This window comes from Dendropsophus ebraccatus, chromosome 9 (assembly GCF_027789765.1).
Source record: "Dendropsophus ebraccatus isolate aDenEbr1 chromosome 9, aDenEbr1.pat, whole genome shotgun sequence".
Classification (NCBI taxonomy): Eukaryota; Metazoa; Chordata; class Amphibia; order Anura; family Hylidae; genus Dendropsophus; species Dendropsophus ebraccatus.
The window spans coordinates 104,178,725-104,205,678 of NC_091462.1; the positions used below are offsets into that span (position 1 = coordinate 104,178,725).

At 46.0% G+C, this 26,954-nt stretch overlaps 1 protein-coding gene across 1 annotated transcript in view; it reads right to left on the bottom strand.

Moving 5' to 3' along the window:
- Nucleotides 1-1,835: 1,835 nt before the first annotated feature.
- Nucleotides 1,836-26,954, bottom strand: part of USP31 (ubiquitin specific peptidase 31) — a 45,477-nt gene continuing 20,358 nt past the window's right edge. Inside the window, exons 7-16 of the mRNA XM_069984145.1 lie at nt 25,893-26,064; nt 25,686-25,797; nt 24,195-24,289; nt 23,783-23,860; nt 16,157-16,286; nt 15,830-15,949; nt 14,401-14,626; nt 11,636-11,794; nt 11,390-11,542; nt 1,836-9,715 (exon numbers count right to left, since the gene is read on the bottom strand). Coding sequence (XP_069840246.1) covers nt 8,316-9,715; nt 11,390-11,542; nt 11,636-11,794; nt 14,401-14,626; nt 15,830-15,949; nt 16,157-16,286; nt 23,783-23,860; nt 24,195-24,289; nt 25,686-25,797; nt 25,893-26,064 — 2,645 coding nt within the window. The 3' untranslated portion in view covers nt 1,836-8,315. The remainder of the gene's footprint in view (nt 9,716-11,389; nt 11,543-11,635; nt 11,795-14,400; nt 14,627-15,829; nt 15,950-16,156; nt 16,287-23,782; nt 23,861-24,194; nt 24,290-25,685; nt 25,798-25,892; nt 26,065-26,954) is intronic.

Genomic DNA, 26,954 nt, shown 5'->3' on the forward strand with positions numbered 1-26,954 from the left:
CTGCTGCATTTTAAAAGCTAATTAGCGGGCATGGCGATTGGACGGTGCCCGCTTATAGCCACGGTCCCGGGCTACATATGGCATTTAAATAGAAATAAATTACAAATCTTTTTTGTGAACTACCCCTTTAGGGTGCGTTTACACATACAGGATCCGCAGCAGATTTGATGCTGTGTTCAGTTATTTAGATGAATACTGCTGCGGATCCGCAGCAGAAAATCCACTGCAATGCCGTAGGTGTGAAGCTACCCTTAAAATGTTTTTAACAAGCATAGGCTACAAATATCAGGTCAGGAGGATTCCATCCACCTATCATCTGAGTGATCGCCATCGTTTAGCCAGAGAAGCACTGTAAGGGTAGCTTCACACGTACCGCATCGCAGCAGATTTTCTGCTGCGGATCCGCAGCAGATTTGACCAAATGAATGAACACAGCATCAAATCCGCACTGTAAAATCTGCTGCGATGTGGTACGTGTGAAGCTACCCTAAATGTGGTGGCGGCTGTGCGTGTAATCACCTCGGCCACTTTTTTCATCTGAGAGTCCGACCACATAGGCCATCAATATACAATTCCCAGAAACCCCCTCTGAAGAAGCAGTTTCGTTAGGGTGAGTTCACACTCTTAGTGTACAGTATTACTGGCTGAAAGGATGATTTATGTGCCATGTATTATTGCATTTATTTGCAGTGCGTCCTACATTCACTGTAGCCTCTTCCGCATGGTAAATTGTTTCTTTTTTAAAAACTAAAAATGTTTATTTAGAGCAGTGTTTAAACAATGTCTGCAGATGTCGAGACATGCTGAGAGTTAGGGTACTATTACACAAAGCGATTTTTAATCAGCTGCTTTTACACTAAACGATTATCGTTCAAATCCGAATGATAATCGTTACGAGTACTACCACCCCTAGGGTCCTATTACATGGGCCAACTACGGCCCGATCGTTTTAGTAAACGAGCGCCAATCTGCTAGATCAGCGCTTGTTTACTAATCCTATTAGATGGCCCGATAATCAAGCAGTAAGGGCTGCATGGACATCATTAGCGATGTCCATGCAGCCCTTGCCCAACAAATGGTCCCTTACCTCTCCCCGCTCACGGTCTTCTCTCCTGTGCATCATCTCAATCCCGGAGGCAGCAGCGTCTGAGCGACCTGTCAGCTGACAGTCAGCTCAGACGCCACTGCTGCCGGGAGCAGGAAGCTGCGGAGCACAGGAGCTGGAAGAGGTAAGGTATAGGGTTTTTGTGCAATTGTCAGCCGTGCATCACTATTACACGTAGGAATGTACAGTCGGCGCCCGATGATTTTGGGTTCAAATGTAACCAACTATCAGCCGTTGATCGATGTCTCTATTACACTGAGCGGTAATCGGAAGAATCGGCCCAATTTGGTCGATTATCGCTCCGTGTAATAGGGCCCTTACAGTTTTACGGCAGCATGAAAGCCACAGATGGGGGGGAAACTGATATTAAGGAGTGATCTCTAACCTGTGGCTCTCCAGCATGCAATGGGATAACATATAGCGAATTTTATGGGAAATTTTTGGCATGCTAGAAGTTGTAGTTTTGCAACAGCTGGTACAATGCATTCAAAATGGAAAATTTTGATACTGTCACATTTCAGACTCTCGATATGTAAGAGTAACAAGCCTCTCTCCGCATTATCCTAGTTTCTTGAAAGAAATAAATCTGTTTCCACCCAAGGAAGAATTAATATTACAATGTCTCCAGTACATCTGTGCACTATATTACAGCGCAAGTCATGATCGCCCTCTACAGGGTGGATGGAGAAGTGCTCAGAGTCTGTAAAGAAAACACACACACTCCGTCGTCTTATTGTCCATTTTGATGCTTTAATTTTCCGCATTATAATATTCTCAACTACAGGTTATCAAACGTGTCTCCCACAAAGAAGCATTCTTGAAAGTAAAAAATATAAATTCTGCATATTAAAAGTGCATACACCTGGCATAATAAAACATAAAAATAAATAAAAAGGCATCGATACACCGTCATGCACCAGGCCCGACATATTAGAACCAGTGTTCCCAAAAGAGCAAGAGTAGGAGAGGCCCGGAGGGAAGGTGAGCGATCCAATGTCCATCACTCTCTCCCAAACCAGCAGGTAGCAAATCTCACATATCTACAATCCAAAAACAACTCACATTTGAATAAATGCATAACATAACATGAGAAGGCAAACTGGTAAAAAAAAAAAAAAAAAAGCCATATACAAAATCCAGTGTAGCCAGAAGAGTCTGGATAAGCAAGATGGAGCTGCTCCAATAAAGGGTTATTCTCAAAGAAGATAGAAATACCCTCCCCAAACACCAATGGGGGGTATGAGAACGTCAGCCCTCGCCATGGACTGTAGCACCATAGAAGGGACTGCTATGTAGTGTATTGTAAAGGATACAATCTCAGTGTTGTCCCAATTTCAAGGCAGGGGTGTAAAACCAATATTGACAAGTACCAGACATCATTCAAGGTGGGCTGTGCTACAAAGTCACCAAGAGAGACCACGGCGTGGCTGCCAGACACAGAGACCACGGCGTGGCTGCCAGACACAGAGACCACGGCGTGGCTGCCAGACACAGAGACCACGGCGTGGCTGGCCGGCACAGAGACCACGGCGTGGCTGCCCAGCACAGAGACCACGGCGTGAGTGCCCAGCACAGAGACCACGGTGTGGCTGCCTGGTGCAGAGACCACGGCGTGGCTGCCGCGGCACAGAGATCACGGCGTGAGTGCCCAGCACAGAGACCACAGCGTGGCTGCCCGGCACAGAGACCACGGCGTGGCTGCCCGGCACAGAGACCACGGCGTGGCTGCCCGGCACAGAGACCACGGCGTGGCTGCCCGGCACAGAGACCACGGCGTGGCTGCCCGGCACATGATTTCGATACCAATGGTCGATTCATTGGTTGTAGGCGCCTGCCCTGAAAAGACTGAACAGAGGCGACAAATGAGAATTCCTCTTACATCCAATTCAATATGGGAAGGGAATGTTTTGTTCTATTAGCAGCACAAATTTAAAAAAATTGAAGGATAACACAAGACACAAGGTAAAAATGTACAAGCAGGATTTGGCAATCGGATATAACAGGGATTAAAAAAATACAATTGCTCTACTGCAATCTAGGCTACACTGCACGACTTGAGTAGCGCAAGACTTTCATGAGACTGGAATGGGGGGGTTTTGTGTTCTTAAAACAGCGCCACTCATTCCACAGGTGGGGTCAGACATCGCAGCAGAGCTCCTATAAAGCATTCCTGTCATTTCAGGTACCTTTTTACGAGCTGCTTTGATGTTTCCATGTACTGCACATACAGAAGAGGAGATCCTGCTCTGAACAACTTATGAGCTGCTGCAGCATGGAGGACATTACAGAGCAGTAGTGAGCAGTCTAAGCTGTGAATCAATACTTACAGTAAACTTCTTTACTCTTTGTAGTCTCAGGTTCTCAGATCCCCTTCCCAAGACTCTAAAGACTAGTATAGGCCTCATGTAACCTGATCCTTCTGTCAATTGGTAGTCCCAAAAGATGGACCATTTTTTTTCAGGCAGAAGGGAAAATCAGGGCAGAGGTTGACCGATTAGAGATTAAGGAATGTAGGTCCTACCATTCACTTGTACTATTGATTTAGGCAAAGTGTGCAGAAACCAGTGCCCATTAAAGTGAACAGGGCTCAGCTGCAATACAAGGCGCAACCTTTCCGGACACAAGTGGCGCTGTTTCAGGAAAAGACAGCTAAGAGCATTCACAGTAGGGATATCCTGCCCTGGTCTAACATTTATTCTAGTAATATTAGACATGAAAAAGAAGAAGAATCAAACATAAGGGTTAGAGGGGTTAAAGTAAAAATACGTTCTACAAACACATTATTCTCAGACTTGAAGGGCATTTTGTCCAACCTTAAGGATATCAGCAGACCTATAACCGGCTAAGCATGGTGAGATGAAAACCAATGTCGGTCCTTGCTGTGCAACAAGGATGAATGGTTCCATTGCAAAACTCGAGAAACTCTGTATGCAATGTGCAGCCCTTTATAGCCAGCAAGTAAGTGCACCCAAACTTTGAGCTGGTGTACCTTTACTTAGTACACAGTCCTGGTTAGCCTGGTGCTAGTGGGCCTTGTATAGTCAAAGTCAGCTGTGCCACTTCCCACTCCATAGACAACAATGGAATGGTAGGGATGGAACGGCTCGTGTCAATGGATGCTACAGCGTCTTGATCAAATCACTGTATATTCTGGACCACGGAAATAGAACACAAAGGCATTTCATAACAACATTACCAAATGAATAGAAAGCTGCTTAAAAGGATACAGGAACATAAGAAATAAACCTTTATAAAAGGTTTAGGCCTAAAGTGAACACCCAGTCTTTAAGAGTACCTAATCTTTTATTCTACTTCTCACCGAATATTAACAAAGAGCTACGCGACTCCGATCGCCGCCTCGATGACAGGTCAGAAGCCGAAGAAAAGTTTAGGGACACTTGGCCCGGATCTACTTTTGCAAACGTGCCATTCTGATACAGAGCTCCACATCCAAATTAAAAATCAGTAGAGAATTTTAAAACAACATGATGCTAAAAAAGGTGGAGAATCACTTTAAACCACGAATTTAGACATTTCTCGAGACATTAATCCAATGTGAACTTCCCCAATGATGTGTGTGGCATAAAAACCGCAGGACAATAAAATGACCCTGGGACACGATGGCCGCCATAACCTGAACTGTTGAAGGCATTTCGCACTCCGCTTCACATCCACAAGTTTTGGCCGCCAGCTACTCGATCAATAAGGTCCCGGAAAGTGAGACCTTGTACAGCTGGCACAACACACTGACTTGGAAAGCCTAGGGCAGCGCAATGATCGGAAGCCAAGGTCTGACTCTAACATCCCGGGCTCCGATGCGGCGCGGCCAAAAGTCAGGGGACAATGAAAATGAGGAAGCGCTATGCAAATCTGGCTGCATAACCTGTACAGGAGCCTGTTACAACCAAAGATCCTCTTTAACCTTTAGAATCCGGTATTTAGTATGGAGGATTTTTTCTAAATTTTTTTAAAGATTGTTTCTCATTTGCATAATATTTGCTTGGAGCCCCTCGGCTTTTCAAGCTGAACCCTCAGTGTTCAGCGTATATGATGCAGAAAGAACACAATCCGTGCACTGCTGCAATGCTAGACGTAGAGATGTAAAAAAATACAAGACATACAGGTATGGCTACGTTCACGTCCGATAAGCAGCTTACATCGGGGCGTAACGGCAGACACCTGCACTTTTGAGCCCCCCAAAAAACCTAAAACAAACTGAACTTAGTCACTAATAGATTGTGTTCAGTCCAATGAAAACCACAAAACATGGCATAGTTATACTAGTATGGCCACGTATTCGCCTATGGATTTGATATGAACATGGCTTCGGACAAAGTAGTTGTTTCTCCTTAAAGGGGGTACTACCGAGAATTATTATTATTATTTTTTTTTCAAATCTACTGGTCAGAAAGTTATAAAGATTTGTAATTTTACGGCTCCCTGTACTTATCAGCTGCTGTATGTTCTGCAGGAAGTGGTGTAAGTATTCCAATCTGGCAGCAGAGAGCACTGTGTCAGATTGGAAAGAATACACCACTTCCTGCAGGACATGCAGCAGCTAATATGCACTGGAAGATTGGAAATCTTTAAAGTGAATATATCATTAGGTACATTGCTTTATTATTATTATTTTTTTACAGTAGCAGATCGGCGCCAGCACAGGGATCGGCGACATTCTTTGCCAATGCCATCAGGCACCCCTTACAGTCACATCTTCAGGGAACAGACACATAGGGGGACATTTATTAAGTACAGCGCTTTCTGCACCGGACTTAAAAACGTCCCCGCAGCTCCGGCAGTACAGAGATTAATGTAGAGGCGGACTGCCTCTACATAAATCCCGTGTGCACCAGTGCGCACGCCAGGAGACCTATGCCAGCTCGGAGCTGGAGTAGGTTTCCTGACTACTTTTTAATAAATTTATTCGCATCTGTCCCCTATCCACAAAAAAATACGCATTTTTACATTGATAAATGTCCCCCTTAGTCTTTATGTGTTTCTGAAAAAGCCCCATGTAATACACACAAAACCCCTTTAAATGAAATCATCCCCTAGAACAGGGATGGGGGACCTTCAGCCCTCCGCTGTAGCTAAACTACAATGCCCATTATGCCCAAAGGTCCCCCCACAGCTGTTCTAGTGGATGATTTTATTTAAAGGGGTTTTCTGGTTGTTCGTGTATTACATGTTTTTTTTTTTTTTTCGGAAACACATGAGAACTAAGTGAGTGTTTACTGAAGATCTGACCCCCATGATCCCAAGAACAAGGGTTTCATTTTCCCCCTTAACTGCATAGAGTCACAGTCAGGCAAGTCTATGAGCTATCGCCATCATGCCTGGGGCGGTAACATGTCTGTCCGCTGCTCTGTTTATGGGACCCCTGTATCACTGACCAGCATAGGTGAATGTGGGTATAAGACTATATAAGAGAATAACCTAACAATGACCGTAATAAGGTAACTATACCGGAGAGAAAAAAAAATGATAACATGAAAAGAAGAAGCTACCGATCTGTGATGAGTCCACAGAAAAGATATGCTGGGCGCTTGCGGAGAGGTGAGAGCACAGAGTATATTTCCAACATTAGTTTGCATAGGTTACAAGTGCGTGCACATTCAACATTGCCATGCAAAAAAAGTGCCTGAGCAAAAGGGACAGAAGACTAGGGAGAGGTCCAGCCGTGCATCCGCTTGTACGCCAGCCCGTGCTACAAACAGGGGTCAAAGAAAAATATGCATCTATTCATCAACAGTCTGTTCATCCAAGCAGCAATAAAAGTCTACAAAGTCAACATAAAAAAAAAAAAATTGGAATTTTTTAGTGTTCTACTATATCATACTCTGGAATCGGCACCAACAATGTTTACAGCTAAACTAATGGGCGAGGGGAGCACCTTGTGATTGGCAAAAAAATGGCAGATGTGGTGGTCTGCGGTAAAAGGCCAACCTTTTGGAATGTCACTTGCTGTACATGAAATGTATAATAGAATCTCTCTCCGATGAACGGTCTCTTCCTGGAATCTCCAATTCTGCTACAAAAGCTGCCCTGGGGTATCAGCCTCCTGGAACGCAACTCCTTCCTGAGGTCGAACACATGGTTAAAACACTGGGGCAGTGCAGGTAGAGAGAGAGACGAAAGTCGAGAGTCGATTCAACGATCGTAGTCAGTGATAACCGAAAGGATGAAACCGTATGTCATACATTACCATATGCCCAAAGTACATATTGCAAAGGCCTCACTCTGTAAAAGAGCCATTGGTCTTGCAGAGCGGCAACTATTATAGGTCTATAAAGCAGCTATGGCGGTATGGGATGGCAACGAGGATTTACAGATTTACCCTCCTGTGCTTACAGACACTTTATATTGAGAAACAGTATGTATACAGTGCAATGGTACTGCAGAGACTGGAGGTATGATGATAACATGAGGGTGTGCTAAGCGGGACACTATCATACTGGGATGACGGGCCTTGCAAATACCACCGCTACAACAAGGGGGAAGGGTATACGTTATTGACCAAGAGAACGGGAAGTGGCCGATCCCTGGTTAGCTTATAGAATTAACCACTATACCTAGAAGATTATCAGCACTATTAGGATATCAAGTAATTATTCATGAGCATGAGGGGGGATATGAGAAGTCAACACCGTAAGAGGTTACCAATGTCCTCAATGCCGCTCCAGAGGTGATACGATGAGATAATGGAGGAGAGCCTGTGCTCCAGTGACTCCCAGGAAGGGTATGCAACGCAGAGCTTCAATCGGTACTGCCAAGGAGAGTCTCCTCCGAAGCATGAGAAGTCAACCCAACCTTCATCCTACTCTCCTCTCGAGTCACAGCCGGGCTTTGGTAAGGAAGATAAGAGAGATGAAAAGCAGCATTCTGACGGCAGAAGAGAAACCAACCGTTCCTCCTCTTCCCTTGAGAATTAGGACAAGCGGGCAAAAGGTTCAGCAGGACTTGGCCGAGTAACTCAGTTCATCCGCTGGCAGGGCATGGCTCACTCCACCAGCAGGTTTAACGCAACAAAGTCAATTTCCATGCGCAAGCAATGCTGGGAGAATACAAGGACAAGACCCTCAACCCCACAAAAGTTAACAAAAAAAATAAAAATCTAAAAGTGCATACATTCCCAAAACAGCAGCGTAGGCAGGGGCGGCTTCTCCCGCATTCATCGGGACTTGGTGTACGGCTGCCCCTGCACCCTGGGTCACTGAGCTTTAGGAGATGGCTTTGAGGATGATGGGAATTTTTTCAGGTACTTGTCAGCAGTCTTTTTCCCACCAGGAGATGACTGGGCTTGTCTTTCATCAGAGGAAGACTTGGCTTTGTTTTGAGGTAAGGCAGAATGCTTTCTTGGACTTGGGGCCACTTCAGACGTTGGCGACAATGGCACAGTCTCTGGTTTCTCCTGACCTACACTCTTGGTTCCCGGTGGTTTCTTAGATAATAGACTCGTCTTCCCCAAGTCTGCTGACCGCCTACTCTCCTTCTGCCTCAGGGCAGACTTAAAGAAGCTCAGTCCCTTTTCCTCAGACTTGCTGTCCCGCTTGAGACTGGAGCGAGCTTGGTTCTGAGGTGTTCGGAGGCTAGCCATGGAGGAACTTCGTACAGTCCGACTATCTGCTGGAGTATCATTGCTCTTGGGATTTGTAGCGCGGATGGAGGTACAAGGTTTGGTAGTGGAGGCCTTGTCTGAGCCCAAGCTCACTTTAGATCCCTCTCTGCTGAGAGTCTTTTCAGGTGCTCTATGCTTACTAGATGAGCTGGATACTGAAGAGGTTTTAGAAGAAGGAACAGGTTTCTTAGGTGCTGGAGAAGAGATGTTTCCATGTACAGAACTTGAGGATTTTTGCCTATGTTGAGACACCGGGGTGGAGGCTTCTGGTGGTTTCCCGGCATCTTTCTTCGGCTGTAGAGATGAACGACGTGTAGGCGTTCTGACTTCACTCTTCTTGGTCTTGGAGACAGGTTTACCACTACTGCTAGATGTCGCTGACGTGGTCTTACTACACTCCTTTTCTGGGGTTCTTGTCACCTTTTCCTGCACAGCTGATGCTTTACTGGTCACTGGCTTCTTGGTCTGTATTTCCTCGCTCTGTGGTGACTCACGGACAGGGGATGAACTCACAGAATCACTTTGATCAACAAAGGCGATGTGGTTATTGTTATCTATAGGATCCAATGGGTTACTGCTCACCAGCTCAGCCGCGGTTTTTACTGGGGTCTCTGCAGTTGTCATTTTCTTAACCATAGTCTCTCTCTGAGCAGCACATTCAGCTACTGCCAAGGGGGCCCGGGATGTTGCACGATGCTCACGTCGAACACCTTCAAGGTGTTCATGGAAGCTGCCAGACAGGTTACGAAGGCTTCCAAAACAGGATGTTGATACGTGGTCGTCAGCTTCACCTATCTTGCCGAGGGAGGACCCATGTATGGGAGAGTCTGAGGGGTGACGGCAAGACGTGGCTGCACGTAGGTGAAGTTTTGCTGCTAGTGACCAAGATGGTCTAAAACCGTTCTCATTGGAGACAAGAGGACTAGTGATGGAGGCTCGGCCAGAGCTCTGACGCTGGACACTGCGGACAAACGGCCGGGAAGAGAATCCACCTAAGGGAGGAAGAACACATTATAAGTCCATGCATGCAAAACATAAGCCAGCGAGTAACTGGCATTGCATATGGACAGTAAAGAACCAATGACGACAAGTAGAATAAATTGTACAAGGGTCATCACTAGCTCCCCAGTCCTCTAAAAGTTCACGGCAAACTAAAAGTCTGAAGCCACAGTTTAGTATCTGTATTATGGCTGCAGTATTAAACCTCTCACTGTTCTTCTGACTACAACTTAGATCACCACAGAACCATACAATTACCCAAGGGGTTTACCCATCTCATAAAGCAGGGATGGGGAACCTTCAGCCCTCCAGCTGCTGCAAAACTACAACTGCCATCATGCCTAATGGGAAATGTAGTTTTGAAACAGCTGGAGTGCCGAAGGTTCCCCATCCCTGTCACAAAGGGATGGTACATATGTCTAAAACATACAATCATCCCATAAATCAGCGAGGGCCCAACTCTGAGACCATCACAGTTTGTGAAGGGAGGTTCTGAGATTTTAGCGCTCCAGGCCACTAAACTAAATGAGCCAGTGGCCAGGGCAAAAACAGTGCAGGGAATACAGCACAAAACCAGCCCCACATCCTCTTTGATGGTCTATCTGTCTGATGGTCGATTAAAAAGAATTATCCAAGATTAGGCAAAAAAAAAAAAAAAACTTTCTTGCAAAAACAGCGCCATCCTCCACAACCAAACTGAGGACAAGAGTGGTGCTGTTTCTGGAAATCAGTGGCCATGCTTTCCTAAGCATTGATAACCTCTTATATATTAGACTCCCTGGCACCCTCTGCTGATCAGCTTTTTGAATAAAACAATGCTGTAGTTCATTGTATCACCATTACAAACAGTACAGCAATGAAAGGACAAGTGCAGGTGAATATTGAGGAGGCTGTGGTGTATGGTTGATAGTCGGGCATGCCTGCTAAAGAAATATTGATCGAGACTCTTAAATGAGGCTCCATGGGCTCCTCTTTTGCATTATTATGTTTCCCAGGGGGCAATGCACCTAGGATTTCACTGCATTGAGCACTTTCACTAGAAGCCGGCAGTGTTGTCGTTTGGCTGGTCTCCCTGAGTTCAGCAATCTGTTTCTCTTATGGCTCTACTAGACATTGCTCCCACCTAGCCAGAATCCTGCTCCACACTGATGAGGGGCAACACCCCGAAACAGCTGTCTGTGGATGGTTACCTGACCTTGGTTTATCCCTTGTCATTACATTGACTTATAGGGCCACTTAATATGGTGGTTTTGGTGGTTCCCTCACAGTAGCCACCCCTTGGCTGGGTCCTTCCCAGAGGGATATCGGGCTAGTCCTGTGTTTCGAGACTCTTAGAGGCTCCACGGGCTGTTCTTTTGCATATTAAAGTAATATTGATGACCCAATTGGAGGACAGGCCATAATTTTCACAGAACCACATTAGGTCTGGTTATTAACCATATTACTGCCAACTGAAATCCACTATTATATCGGTCATCACCAAAAGAGATTGTCCAGGATAAAACAAATGATAGCCTATTCATTATTTTATCCCGGACAATCCCTCTAAGCCTACAATGGGAAATGAATCATAGGTGAATATACTATTTTCCCATAAAAATCACTGCAAATCTTGCTAGATTCTAGAAGACCTGTAGGATATATAAAACCTATAGGTTATGCCTCACCATCGTCTTCACTCCTCTCCCCCGTCAGTTCCACAGACTCCGCTAGTGAAGCCAGTGACGTTCGCCTGGAAGAGGCTGCAGAAGCAATGCTGGGCTGCCGGCTGCCGGGTAGTCTAGAGATCCAGTGATCACACAGCGAGGAGCTTGTGGAACCTGTACAGTAAAGGATTAGATACTGGTGATAAGCCTGAACCCATCTAAGGGTGACAGAAGTAAAGTTAAAGTTTACAACAGGGAAGAACAGACCTGCCACAGAACTGTTTGCCGACCAGGATGGCACAGCCGCTCTGCGCTGGTAGAAGAGGATGTAGGCTGTTGGTTTACACACTTCATCCTCTGCGAGGGCCTGAACGTCGCTGTCATCAAAGCAGTACCACATGCCATCCACAGAGTTCTTACAGTAAGCTGAGACAGAGACAAGCTGGTTATACAAGTGAAGTCATCTGTAATTCAGACAGCAGAGATTCCTCCTAACTCCCCTATATACCTGCACACTAAGGGTACTATTATACGAAGAGATTATCGGCCATATTTGGCCGATCAGCAGTTGATCCGGACTATAATCGTTTTGTGTAACAGCTCATCAGCGACATGCATGATTTTGGGTGATCGTCGATTTAAAACACGACCGAAAATCCTAATTATGGCCGTCGCTCTGTGTAATAGGAGAGGCGGCAGCAGATCTCCGCTCTCTCTATGGGCTCCCCGGACAATGTTAAAGCGTAACTGTCATTTCAGGGCCATTATTTTTTTTTGAAAACATTAAATATCAACAGTACAAGCGATTTTAAGAAACTCTGTAAGAGGTTTTATAAACCAAAAGAGTTTCCTTCTGGACTGAAAAGGCAATCTCCCAGCCTCCCCCCTCACTTCAGAAGCAGCAGGATTTCTGTGTCCATTATGTGGCTATGGAGAGGGGAGGGGTTGTTAGGAGTGACTGAGCACGGAGCAGTCCTGCACAGCACAACACCCTGCAATCTTCTCTCAGTAAGTTCTGACCCCAGAATCCTGCGGTTTAGGTGCCCAGAGAGTCTACAAACAGCTGACCTTCATGTCACCTCTTCCTGCTCCCTCATCTCCCCCAGCCCCTCCCCCCTTCATAGGCTTACAATGGAGAGAGCAGAGCCCGTCTTCGCTGGCTTCTCTGTAATGAAGACGTGTTTGCCTGATAATGCACAGATAAGAAGTCAGGGGGGGAGGCTGGGAGATTGCTTCTTGAGTACAGAAGGAGGCTTTTTTTGGCTGATGAAACCTATTACAGAGTTTCTTAAAATCGCTTATACTACTGATTTCTGCAATAAAAAAAAATATGACAGTTACGCTTTAAAGGGGTTATCCAGCGAAAATCTTTTTCTTTCAAATCAACTGGTGTCACAAGTCTTCCAGTACTTATCAGCTGCTGTATGTCCTGCAAGAAATATTGTTTTATTTTCAGTCTGACACAGTGCTCTCTGCTGACATTTCTGGCTGAGACAGGAACTCTGTCTCGGTTTTCTATGAATCCCCATAAAAAACTCTCCTGCTCAGGCCAGTTCCTGTCTCGGCCAGAGATGTCAGCAGAGAGCACTGTGTCAGACTGAAAATAAAATAATATTTCCTGCAGGACATACAGCAGCTAATAGCATGGGAAGACTTGAGATTTTTTTTTTATAGAAGTAAATTACAAATCTATAAATTTCTGACACCAGTTGATTTGAAAGAAAAATATTTTCGCAGACAACCCCTTTAAGATCATACCACTCCTGCAGCTCCCCATAGCCCCCCTACACGACTTCTGTGCATGTAATAGCACAGACGCCAAGAGGGGAATGAGGAGCAAGCTAACACTAACCTGACAGGCCGTCGCTCTCTTGCTCCTAAATATTGGGCCTTCTAATATGGTCCCAAGGTTGGCCAAGTAAGCATTTATTGGGGTGAGAAGACAAGGCTGCTGCCAGACACCCCTGGTGGTGACCTATCTTTGGGGTGTTAAAGGGAAACTATCAGTAGGTTGGAAGAATCTAACCTGCTGATATGTCCCTATAGCGCACGGAGCACTTAGGATGAAGGTATTTTTCTTACCCTTACCACTGCCACCATTTTTGTATATTAGCAGCTTATTTAATATGATAATGAGGTGTCTTGGTGCACTGGTGGCAGGACAACCAATCTCTGTGCACTGATCTGTCCCAGCCTGCCCACCCCTCCTAATGAATACTAGTTAGAAGAGGTGTCCAGCTGGGACAGGAAGGTCAGAGGTCAGAGGCACGAACCCCCAGTGCACCCAAACTCACTAGTATATTAAATAAACTGCTAATATACAAAAATGGTGCTGATGATGGAGGTGAGCTTACCTTCATTCCCAGCGTCCCATGCGCTATAGGGACACATCAGGTTATATTCTGCTGATTAGTCAGGAATCCCACATACACATTACACAATAACTTTAAAGGGAACCAATCAGCCCGTTTGGGCTGATATGGTTCCCTGGATCATTGTATAAAGCACCTGGAGCGGCCGCGGCACGTACCGGCCACGGCCGCAGCAGGTGCTTCATAACGGAGAAAATGACTTTTATTCCCCGGCTCGTGACTAGATACGAGCGGGGAAGTAGTCATGGTGGGCGGCTCCCCGCTCGTATCTAGTCACTGCGCTCAGAGGAGATGATTGACAGGCAGAGAGGTCCGTTACTGGCCTCTCTGCCTGTCAATCATCGCGCCGAGTGCGCTGACAGGCAGAGCGCAGTGACTAGATACGAGCGGGGAGCCGCCCACCATGACTACTTCCCCACTCGTATCTAGTCACGAGCCGGGGAATAAAAGTCATTTTTTCCGTTATAAAGCACCTGCTGTGGCCGTGGCCGGTACGTGCCGCGGCCGCTCCAGGTGCTTTATACAATGATCCAGGGAACCATATCAGCCCAAACAGGCTGATTGGTTCCCTTTAATGAGTCTGAGGCTTTATTTCCATCTCACCAGGCTTCCATTGCTTGCTGATGGTTAAAACACACCGAGAAGGCTAACCTAACCTACCTGTGTAGTGCCCCCCCTGCATGGTCCCATGGTGATTGCAGACAGCATACAGGTCATAAATGAAGTCCTCAGGGTCACGTCCCAGGCCATAGGGACGTCTCCATGGCGACCAGTGTGACGGGAGGCTCCAGGAACTTTGACTACGCTTGACAACATGGGGTGTCATATCCAATCCAACCAACGGGAAGCGCACCATGTTCTGTAGCTTCACCCTCCGATCTCCATCCTGAGCAGACAAAAAAAACGTCAGACACCAATAACCGCTATCCAGGCTGTTCCAGTATATGTGTTAGTAAATACTTGGTTTCCAGGCATGCTGGGAGTTGTAGTTTTGCAACAGCTGGCGAGTGCTACACTATATAAACTGCAATGGGTGTATGTGTTAGGGCAATATATATATATATTATCTTATAAGTTATTACAATGTGGATACCTAATAAGTGTAGCTTTTGTGTTTGTATGTAATGTATGTAATAAGAATGTGTTTATAAGGGTCAACCAGACAACAGAAGATGAGGCAGCATAAACTCATAGGATGTTCTGCTGCAACCCCAGCGACCAGTTGTAATCTGTAGCCTGGCAGAAAGTGTTTAACTCCCCTGCAGCGCCTTCCCAGGAAAAACAAAGAATTACACAGTGACCACTGACAAAGGCTGACCATGTAAGATTAGTAGGTGCCCTAGGAAGCGGCCAGTGGGAGTGGTGCCCCGGCGGGTAGTCAGTGTGGTGCCCCAGTAGGTAGTCAAGTGGGGGGGGGGTGCCCCAGTAGGTGTTCAAGTGGGGGGGGTGCCCCAGTAGGTGGTCAAGTGGGGGTGGTGCCCCAGTAGGTGGTCAAGTGGGGGTGGTGCCCCAGCAGGTGTTCAAGTGGGGGTGGTGCCCCAGCAGGTGGTCAAGTGGGGGTGGTGCCCCAGCAGGTAGTCAAGTGGGGGTGGTGCCCCAGTAGGTGGTCAAGTGGGGGTGGTGCCCCAGCAGGTAGTCAAGTGGGGGTGGTGCCCCAGCAGGTGGTCAAGTGGGGGTGGTGCCCCAGCAGGTAGTCAAGTGGGGGTGGTGCCCCAGCAGGTGGTCAAGTGGGGGTGGTGCCCCAGCAGGTAGTCAAGTGGGGGTGGTGCCCCAGCAGGTGGTCAAGTGGGGGTGGTGCCCCAGTAGGTGGTCAAGTGGGGGTGGTGCCCCAGTAGGTGGTCAAGTGGGGGTGGTGCCCCAGTAGGTGGTCAAGTGGGGGTGGTGCCCCAGTAGCTGGTCAAGTGGGGGTGGTGCCTAGGTGGTAAGTAGGGGGGTGCCCAAGCAGGTGGTCAGTAGGGGGAGGGGGTGTCCCAGCAGATGGTCAGTAGGTTAGTAAAGCTTTCAAGCCTTAAACAGTGTAACAAAAAAAACAAGCAGCGAATGGTTATGGTGCACGTTGGTTGTACTTTGCGGAGCAATGCCATCTTACCTGTCGGAATCTTTTCAGATGTAGTATAAGCACATCAGGCAAGGTCCACAGGCTGAGTTTAATGCTGCCTTGTTGAAGCTGTTTACAGTGAGGACAGCGCCAGGCATTGCCGGGAGCCAGCTGCAAATAGGCAGCACAAGCGGGTCAGGCAGGTGGATTTATAAGCATAAAACAAACAGCACAGGCGGCAAATACGCTACAGGAAAACCATAACAAGCTTCAACTTCACACATCCTCTTTCCAAAGTCATTCAGCTTCTATCAGTCCGACTCTTCTAATGCAATCGATCACCGCTGAACTCACTGATGTACATGGACGTCTACCAACCTGCTCCTCTTTGGTATACAGCTGGAAACACTGGGAGAGGCTGCAGCACTGCGGCTGATGGTGGAGCTCCCGCTGCAGCCGGACACTCTCAGAATCTGGGACATATTCCTCTTCTGTGTTACCAAAAAGGCTGAAAGATCAAGCACAGAGCGGGGAGAGCGTCATATAAAAGGCATTAGGACCATCAGTCGGCACTGCTTTTAACTGCACAAAATATCAATCAAAATAAATTGGATCTTCTCAGATTTCTAGCCTGTAAGCCCAGACTAAGGGCCCATTTACACAGAAAGATTATTTGACAGATTATCTGCCAAAGATTTGAAGCCAAAGCCAGAAATGGATTTGAAAAGAGGAGGAATCTCAGGCTTTCCTTTATGACCTGTTCCCTGTTTATAGTCTATTTCTGGCTTTGGCTTCAAATCTTTGGCAGATAATCTGTCAGATAATCTTTGTCTAAATGGACCCTAACTGTACCTGGAGGGTCTCTGTATTGGTATGCAGAATACAAAAAAAAAAAAAAAAGTATAATAAAAAAAAAAAAAAAAAAACCTTCAAAATAAAAACGTGATGATTTTGATCAGTCATTGTCTCTAAGCAGAGGCGCCCGCTGACATGCGCTTCACTCCACAGCTTGATAGTATACTGCAGGAGTGCAGGATCTTAGCTTTTAAAAGGGCCATTAACTGGGTGTTACAAAAAAAAAAAAAAAAAAAAAAAAAGACCTAGCATCCTGACAGAAGTAGGAAAAGCTCCAAACTCTGAACTGGATCATAATTATGCTTAGTTTTTTTTTTTTTTTTTTTTTAATGGTTGAAATTATTTCATAATTTATTACTATTACTATTATTATAAATTTTTTTTTTTTTTTTTTTTTTACAAAACAGATTGTTACGGGTGTTACATGAAATTTTACGGGTGTTACATAGTACAAATATTTTTAGTCTCCTGCGGTTTCTAAAATGAACACTTTCAATTTTCCGCACATTTAAACCACTGAAAGACCTTTAATATGTTTATAAAATATTTAGGAGAGGGGAATTTTTTTTAACACATTTACTGGAAAAAAAAGGTTTTTTTTACATTTGTATCTTAGATGTTTATTGTAACTTGAAATTGTTACTGTTAAGGCAATACAAATCCTATTTACTGGGACAGAAGGATAAAAAAAATATGTCATATTAGGATCTCTAAATTTTATGGGGCACTTATGGCGCTTAATAATGAGGATAAACCCTCTTACTGTAATAAAAAAAAAAAAAAAAAAGCAAGAAGATAGATGCCAGCACTTACTGCCATCTTTCCACCTGTAAAATCTTCAGTGACTCCAGAAAAGGATATAGAAACTTTCCCTCCTGTTATCACCGTCCCTTTACCAATCACAACCATCACAGGAACTTTTCTCCACGGTACAATCTCCTTTACTGATCACTACCTGTACCATCACCTCAGTCACTGTAGAGCCTCCGATGACCGCAGAAGGTGACATACAAAACATTTAGGCTGCATTCACAAGTTCAGAGATTTTCAAGGTCTGTCCACTAGCTACCTCCGTGATCCGTGAAAAACCATCTGTTTTGTGTCAGTGTCCGTTTTTTCAAGGATTTGTTTTAAATTACAGTGATTACATCACATCCGTGTTTTCCCAGATAGCATGGATGTACACAGATGTCAGATCCATAGTATTCTATGGGGGAATCTGTGCTGTAATTTCATCAGAGCACATGTCCTATTTTTCCCTAGAACGCGTTGTGGATCCGTGAAAAAACGGACCGTGTGAATAGCCCAATAGAAAGTAATGGGCTATAAAATTGTCCATGATCACAGACAACTTCCTGGAGTGTGTGAATGCAACCTTACTCTAGTTGTTCACTAGACTAACGGTCCTATTTCACGGCCCGATCAATAATGTAAACGAGCGCCAATCTGCTAGATCGGTGCTGGTTTACTGGGCCTATTACACGGCCCGATAATCGTTTAGCGAGGGCTGCAGGGACATAGTTATCGATGTCCTTGCAGCCCTTGTTTAGACACCATATATTACCTAAGCATGTTGCAGGTCTTCTCCTGCGCTCCTTCTTTCTCCCGATCCCGCGCACAGCAGCAGCTTTGGTGCGGCCTGACTTAACAGGCAGACCGCTCAGCCAATTACTGGCCAGGACTGCCACGGACAGTGATTGGCTGAGCTTTCCGTCAGCACTGAAGCTGCTGCTGGGAGCGGGAGGCAGAAGGAGCGCAGGAGAAGATCCGCAACATGTTTAGGTAAAGTATGGTGTTTAAACAAAGGCTGCAAGGACATCCGTAACTATGTCCCTGCAGCCCTCGCTAAATGATTATCGGGCCGTGTAATAGGACCCTAAGCAAATGCACCCTGTTCTGTCATCTCACACCACACATCCTCCAGTAAGCCCAGACTGTATGTAGGAATATTTTACTAAGTGTCTCACCAATCCCATCTATTCCTGTAAACCACCAACAGAAGCCAGGGGGTACAGACACCCTTCTTAATGGTATCATCCCCTTTTACCAATCACAACCTGTTTTTCCCAGTATAGCCTCTACTGACCCCAGGAAAGGAGAATACAGGCACTTTTCTTTAGCACTGGGGTTCGCTGTCCCCTGGCTGACACGTCACGACCCAGGTACCAGCTAAGACCGGTAAGTGGCTGGGGGAGCTGTTGGAACTGGGGAGGTAAGTGCATGTTGCCATGTTTACCAACGTCCTCCCCGGCTCTTTTGAAAAAAATGTCCGACACCGGACTTCATATCAGGGAATAATTGCCCCCAAATCCATGAAGGCAAAAAGGGGTTAAATATATCCAAAGAGCGGCCGAGTAATGACGTGTGTCACCCTACAGGGTGTAACACGTACAACACAAAACGCTGCTCGGAAAAACACACAATAGGGATAAAACCAAGGCGGACTAAGCTTTCCTGCCACAGTCACAAGTAACATCTTAAAAAGCAAATGCCTCCAGACTGTCATTGCTGTGCTTGTGAACATGAAAATTGGTTCTTAGGGAAGGGGATTAAAGCGGCTGATGAAATGTGATTTCCCGCAAGCATGTCATTACTCTGGGTAATGCTGTAAATGAGGAGGGATAAGTAGGAAGTGGTAGGCTGATTCTTGCTGCGAGCTGTCAAGCTGCACTCATGTGGAGTCTAAATGTTTCCTTCTGACTTTTCCCTCATCATTGTGCTGCGTGCAACAACATGGAACCGGAACGTGATGCACCGCTCAGGAAAATGCTCCGCAGTCACCATGCTGGGACAGGCAGAGGTGACAATTACATGGAGGAAAATCCACGGTTTGGCAATAGATCATTATTTATGAGAATAGCCGATCGCATTTGAGCGTTAATCGACTTGTGTAAACACAGCAAACGATCAAGCGACAAATCGTTCATTTTGATCTTTCAACATGTTCTCAAATCGTCGTTCGTCATTCACTAAAAATTCGCAAATCACTTCGTGTAAACAGTGTTTTACTGATTTACCCTATGTTTGAGATGGGCTTAAGCGATCTTAAAACGATCGCAATAACGAATTTTCCAAACGATATATCGCTCAGTCTAAACACTGATTGTTATAAAAAACACATTACTTCAAAATCGTTAATCGTTCGATTGGGCGAATTATTATTAAGGGTACATGCACACTACGGAATGGCAACGGAAGACCTGTTGTGCATTTTGCAGCTTGCACACGCTTGCGGACTGTGGCGTGCATGCACGTCTCTGCCCGTGTCATAGACTCCATTCTATGCAGGGGCGGATTTCACCCTCCATCCAAAGAATGTGAGCGGACAACGGATTCAGCCCGTGCATAGAATGGAGTCTATGACGTAGGCGGAGATGAGCACACCCGCCACAGTCCACAAGTGGGTGCGAGCTGCAGAATGCACAGCGAGTTTTCAGTCACCATTCCGTAGTGTGCACGTACCCTAAAGCATGTTCTATTTAAATGACAAAAATAGCAACGATCTGCAACGTCCCTCTGTGCAATAGGAGCGGTGACAGCAGACCGCATTTTCTATGGGCAGCCTGGACAATCTAAGGGCCCTATTCCACAGGACGATTATCGATCGAATTATCGTTACATCGTTCGGATCTAAACGATAATCGTTCGGTTGAATAGCAGTTAACGATTAAACGAGAAATCGTTAATCGTTTAATAAGACCTGGACCTATTTTTATCGTTGCTCGTTCGCAAATGGTTCGCATTGAATAAGACGTCGTTCGGTCGTTCGCAGTAGTCACGAACGCAATAGCGGCGACAAGACGACCGCAAGAACGATCATAGGTAACAGTTATCGTTCCATGTAAATGGATGAATGATTTTAGGCCGTTCGCAATAGCGGTCGTCTGAACGATAATCGTCCCGTGGAACCGCCCCTCCCACTGCTCCCCACTTAGGCTGCATTCCCACGTTCCGTGATCCTGACGGATCACGGACGTGGAATGCATGTACCAGAGTCCCCCCGCGCCCGGACAGCATCTGAAATTAGATGCTGGGAGCGGGGGAGACTGTATTCATAAGCGCCACACTGTAGTAACAGCACCGCGCGGCTGATTCATTACAGCGCCGCGCTTATGAATACAGTCTCCCCCGCTCCCAGCATCTAATTACAGATGCTGTCCAGGCGCAGGGGGACTCCGGCACATGCATTCCACATCCGTGATCCGTCAGGATCACAGAACGTGGGAATGCAGCCTAAATACACGCACAAACAGTGAGCGGGGAATGAGGAGCAAGCGAGCACTGAGCTGACAGGTCGGTGCTCGCTTGTTCCTTAATATCACTCTGCTGCTCTTCCGGAGAGACATAGAGGGTGATTACAATAATGTATTACTTACAGTAGTAGTTCTGGGCCACAGAGCTGACAATCACTGGTAAGTAGACAGAGGGAGTAGGTCCCCAGTAGTATGGGGAGGACCTAAACAACAGGCGTACACGCTAGGTTTCACATCACAGGTGTTTGTCGCACTTTTCCGTAGTGGCGTTATAACTAGACTCTAGTATTGATCATGGCTCTATTTACTGATGAATGAGCGCGGCGGCGGCAGTGCTGACACACAGACTGTGACTAAGGACGGTGAAAACATGTCTAATTCCAGACAGCAACAGATGAGCGCCTGGCAGTGCCTCACGAGGAAGAGCAGGGAGAGAAGCTTCAGACAGGCTTGTCACGGAGGCAATTACATTGCAGGTTAGTAGTCATCCTTCACATGGAGCGTAAAGGAACCAGACAAGTGTAACTCATACGAGCGGTGCGATCAAAACACTACAAGGCGGCAGACGGACCACCCCAGAGTCTGCTTCACTAGCCTTCACATTCTGATCAATTTTAATTTATTCCATTAGTGCCCATTAGTTTTGGTTCTTCTTGATGAAATCAAGTTTCAGCCATGCAAAAGGTGCAGGATGGATCATCCAAGCATTAAAAGGTAGAACATCCATCAAGCATATGCTACTTAAAAAAGAAATGAACGGCCTACTTTCTGGACAGACCATCAATATCAGAGCATTGGGGGTCCGACACCTGGCGTCCATGCATCATGTGGGCACTGCAGCCTCCCGGTACAAGGAACTGCAGTGCCGTACTATTCAAGTGAATGGGAAAACACTGCAGTGCCATGCAATGCTGCTGCAAATAGTAAGGATGAGGGCAACTGAACACTCTGAAGAGGCTACCTTTATACCAGGGGTAGGGAACTTTGGCTCTCCAGCTGTTACAAAACTACAACTCCCATCATGCCTGGACAGCCAAAGCTAACGCTTTGGCTGTCCGGGCACGATGTGGGTTGTAGTTTTGCAACAGCTGGTTAGCCAAAGTTCCCTACCCCTGCTTTATACAGATGATCGAGTCAACCCCCACCAATCTAATACAGACATATATGAAGAAAATAGTCTGGGGAACCCCTTTACCTGCTGAAATAGATTAGCTCTAAAAAATAATCCGAATCTGCGCTGTGGAAAAAGCCACATGCAGTGTTATCCACACCATGGTATGGTATATAGAATAAATTTATATATATATATATATGCACACACACATAATGTGGTATGCTGGGGTTGTGATCCTGCTGTATAGAGCTCTAGTGACATCACATCTGGAATACTGTGTCCAAGAGACGACAGACATGCTGGGAGTTTTAGTTTTGCAGCAGTCTGCATACTGCACTAGGGCATGCCCACCATAGATCTGGAGTAAAACTGGTCTCTATACATGTAGCCGATAGGCCGATAGCGTTTGCTAGTGTGGAAGGGCTCCCCTGTCTGGCATCAGCACCCTGCAATGTGGATTGTGGGATGCCGGATGGTAACCATGGCAAACAGGGCCTAACAAAGGCTCTTAGTAGTGCAATATATACTATGTATTCTAAAGCATTATACTAGCGATTGCATTTTGTAAATACAAATAAAGTCTGTAAAAAAATAAATAAAAAATCATTAGGCTATGGTCCCCACACAGTATTTCTACTTAGTATTTTGCAACCAAAACCAGGAGTGGATTAAAAAACACAGAAAGCCTATGTTCACAAACTGTTAAAATTGAGTGGAGGATGCCATTTAAAAGGCAAATGACGGCCGTTGTTTTAAGATAACAGCAACTATTTGCCATTAAATGGCGGCCATCCACACAATTTTAACAGTGTGTGAACATAGCCTGTGTTTTGTTTTTATGTCTGTGTTTTTAATTCACTCCTGGTTTTGGTTGCATAATACCGACATGGACAGAGGTGGCAGCAGAAAGCAGTGTGTTCGACTGGAAAGAATACACCATTTCCTGCAGGACATACAGCAGCTGATAAGTACTGGGACACTTTGGCCTCCTGACCACTTCCAGGGACTGCAAACAGGCCAGAGGGCGCCTCGATCTGAAAATAGGTGCAATGTTCCAGAGGTGTGACCCGCATCTAGGAGACACTTATGGCGTATCCTGCGGATATACCGTAAGTGTCCTGGATGGGTATATCCCTTAAAGGGGTACTCCAGCGGGGGGTTACTTTTTTGCTGGCACTGGGGAGGAGGTGGCCGATAGAAAAGACGTCCACTCACCTCCCCCGTTCCAGCAGCGGGTCCCGCATCCCGGTGCTCTGGTGCCCGGCCGCTACCGGGTGTCTGACGCGGGCCCGAGACATGACGTCTCAGGTCCGCTCAGCCACTCACTGACAGAGGCGGGATCTGAGCGGACTTTAAACAGATCCCGCCTCCTTCACCGAGTGGCTGAGCGGACCTGAGATGTAACGTCTCGGGCCCGCGTCAGACACCAGGAAGCGGCCGGGAAGAGGGCACCGGAGCGCCGCGATGCAGGACCCGCCGCTGGAACTGGCGAGGTGAGTGGACGTCTTTTCCCTCGGCCATCTCCTCCCCGGTCCCTGCAAAAAAGTGCCAACCCCCCCCCCCCTCAGCGGGAGTACCCCTTTAAAGCATAAAGTTTATTTAATTCTCCACAATATCATTTCCTGACTTTAGGACAGCCTAAAGTGCACCAAACACATTAACAGATTTGCATATTATAATAAATTTGCGCAGTTGACTCCCAACATTTTTCTACTTTCTAGGATACGTCAAGTGTTAGGGGTAGTGCCAAAAGTCAAAAACATGGTTGCTTTCAACACTCACTATTCTTTCGTTTCTCTGTCCCATTCCACCACCAGCTTCACATGGGCTGCCCCACCAATACCACAGGATTTGAGAGCCCTGAAAACGAGCAAGAAAAAAAAAGTGATGTACAAAAAATTTTGCATGCATTTTATCATGGATAATCACCTAAATGTTGGAGGAGCTGAAATCACACAATAGGATGGATTCCATGGGGGAGACTTATCAAACATGGTGTAAAGGTGTGGGGAACCTATGGCCCTCCAGCTGTTGCAAAACTACAATTCCCATCATGCCTGGACGGCCGAAGCTTTAGCTTTGGCTGTCCAGGCATGATGGGAATTGTAGTTTCATAAATCTCCTCATATGTGTAGAAATAAAAGCAGGTTATAAATAATAGTGATCACACTGATGAATCAGGGGCAGGACTTACCTTTCGACTGTGGGGTGGCACAGAGGTTTTTCTTCCTGAGGTAAGAGATAAGTTATTCCGACAGCTGTAACCACCCGGAGGCTGAACGGACACACCTAGCGTACAAAGCATACATAAAACATAAGCAAGGTGTGAACGCCTGGTTAACAAGACTATAAAACGTGTTGCATAACTAGTAAACAGAACTGCATCCCTAATAAACGTCCTTATCTGTAATGTAGTGAGGAGAGGAGGCTCCCGGCCTCGGTGTAAGCAGAGAGTCCGCACATAGTGCTGTAAACTACTATGATTCACAAGTGTGAAGGATCAGATTGTGAGGAAAAAAAGTCACAGGAAAGCAGGGGATGCAGGAACATATGTATACCTACCCATCCCCATGTGTTCGCAATCTCCAACAGCTGCATCATCAAGGTCCGCGGCTGAGGGATTTCCCACTCAGCTAATCAGTGACCGGGGCAGGACACTACTGCAGTCACTGATTGGCTAAAGTGGGCAATCATTCAGCAAGGCCGCGACATTGTAGCGTCAGGAACCGCATACCAGGAAGCTGGGAGAAAATGACATTTAGCCGCTTTCTGAGAGCGATGCTACAGGGGCACAGGGATGGGTAAATATATTTTAGGCCCCGTTCCCACTGAGCAAAACTAGCGGAATTCCGTTAGCCTCCCGCTCATAATGGGAATGGGAATTCCGCTAGTTTTGCTCAGTGGGAACGGGGTCTTAAAGTGTCACTGTAGTTTAAATTTTTAATTTATTTTAATTTAATTAATAGTACAGGCGATTTTTTTAGAAACTTTGTAATTGAGTTTATTAGCTGAAAAATAATTTATCATGAAAAAGCAGTTTGATGATCTCCCCCTTGTCTTCATGGTTCTCTATGGAGATGGGAGAGATGAGGCACCAAAACAGGTCAATAAAGAGTTAATCTACAGTCACATTACCAGGCTCTCTCCTCTGAGGTCAGCACTGAACTTTCTGACCTCTGAATACCGGCTTTCACATAGGTCCCGCTGTGTAATCCCTTGTTCTCTGCTGGTGACTAATCTCTCCCTCCTCCCCCCTCCCCTCTCCATAGAACAGACAGGGCGCGACTGATGTAAAAGAGTCGAGATTTCCTGATAATGAGCAGTGAATGAGAGAGAGGAGGGAGGGGGGGGACCTGGGGAAAGCCTTCTTGAATGCAGATAATGGCATATTTGCCTAATAAACCCAATTACAAAGTTTCTTAAAATCACCTGGACTATTGATTTCTGCAAAAAAAAATATATTCTCGCACACACCCCTGCCTGCGTTTTTATTTCCGTGAAACTTCTCCTTATAGCCACGTCCAGCCCATGTTTCCTGCTAACAGGTCTCTGTCCAAACGGTAGACCCATCATTGCAGCTTAGTCCTATTCAAATACATAGGAGTGAGCTGCCGTACCACATAAAGTAGTCCCTTTTTTGTAAACCCCTATGAACTGGTAGTGGGGTAACACAGATACCACTTACCTGGACACAGACCGAGGGCCGCAAGGAATACTGCATTTTCTCCAGGATCTCTTTTTGTAAGACATCCCATGTGATGTTTCTCTCTAGATGTAAAACAAACGGCTGACCGAACCTAAAGGAGTTCAAAGTAAGTGATAAACCGCTGGAACACCGTAATATTGTAATACAGAAGAGCTGTAAGATACAGAAGCAGCCCGGCACACTTACCTCTTGCCATGCTGTCCGCTGTATGACCTGTTACACACCAGGATTACAATACGATCTCCTAATCCAAACCTATTCATAGAAAGCCGTGATGAGCTGGAAGAGTAGTGGGAAGACCTGTGCTGGTCAATGCCCCCATTCCTTATGTAATTCTGGTTATTGTTCACACAGATTCCTGGTACAGACAAAAAAGGGTATGAACAGCAGCTTCTAGACTTGCACTCTGCATCCCCTAATGGAACAACCCACCTCCAGCCGGCCTGCCGCTCCTAATGGATATCAGCAGTGGGCCAGCAGGGGGCAGTAGTCCAGATCCCAGTGCATTAAAACCACTTAGGGGTTAAATTCATAACATCCCAGAATCTTACCTCCATCCTGAGCACCCCGTGTGCTATAGGGACATATCTGCAGGTTAGAGGCTTCTATAGTCTACTGTGCTCAGGTAGTGTGGGGTATTACAATTCAACTCCATTCACTTCAATAGAACCGAGCTGCAAAACCCGACACCAAAACGGAGGACAGGTGCGGTGCCATTTCTGGAAGAAGGCGGCCATGTCTTTCTAAGCCTGGATAACCTCTTTAGAGAGATTCTCCATTTACTACATTTGGGCTGATTAAATTTCCTAATAAATGTATATGGATATTACATATTATAATTGGTTTACCAGATAGCTCCATGCACCATGTTATGCAGTGAAATTAACAACCAAATATACATAAAGCGCCCCCTGGTGGTGGCGGCAGGCCACCAGAATTTCACCATGTCTTCGCAGGTTTAATGGATAATAATAAATAAATAAATATTCGGTGCAGAATTCTGAAAAAATTATGACCAAAGTGGTATATGAGGATGTTCACACTGGTGTCATGATTACCCCTTAGCTTCCAATGTTCATCTGTTTTTCCTTATTAGAGTGCGTTCACACCTACAGGATCCGCAGCAGATTTGATGGTGCAGATTTGATGCTGTGCTCATTTAATTAAATGAAATCTGCTGCGGATCCGGTAAGTGTGAACGTACCCTTAAAGGGAATGTGTCAGAATAATCAGGATTGTTTTGCAATA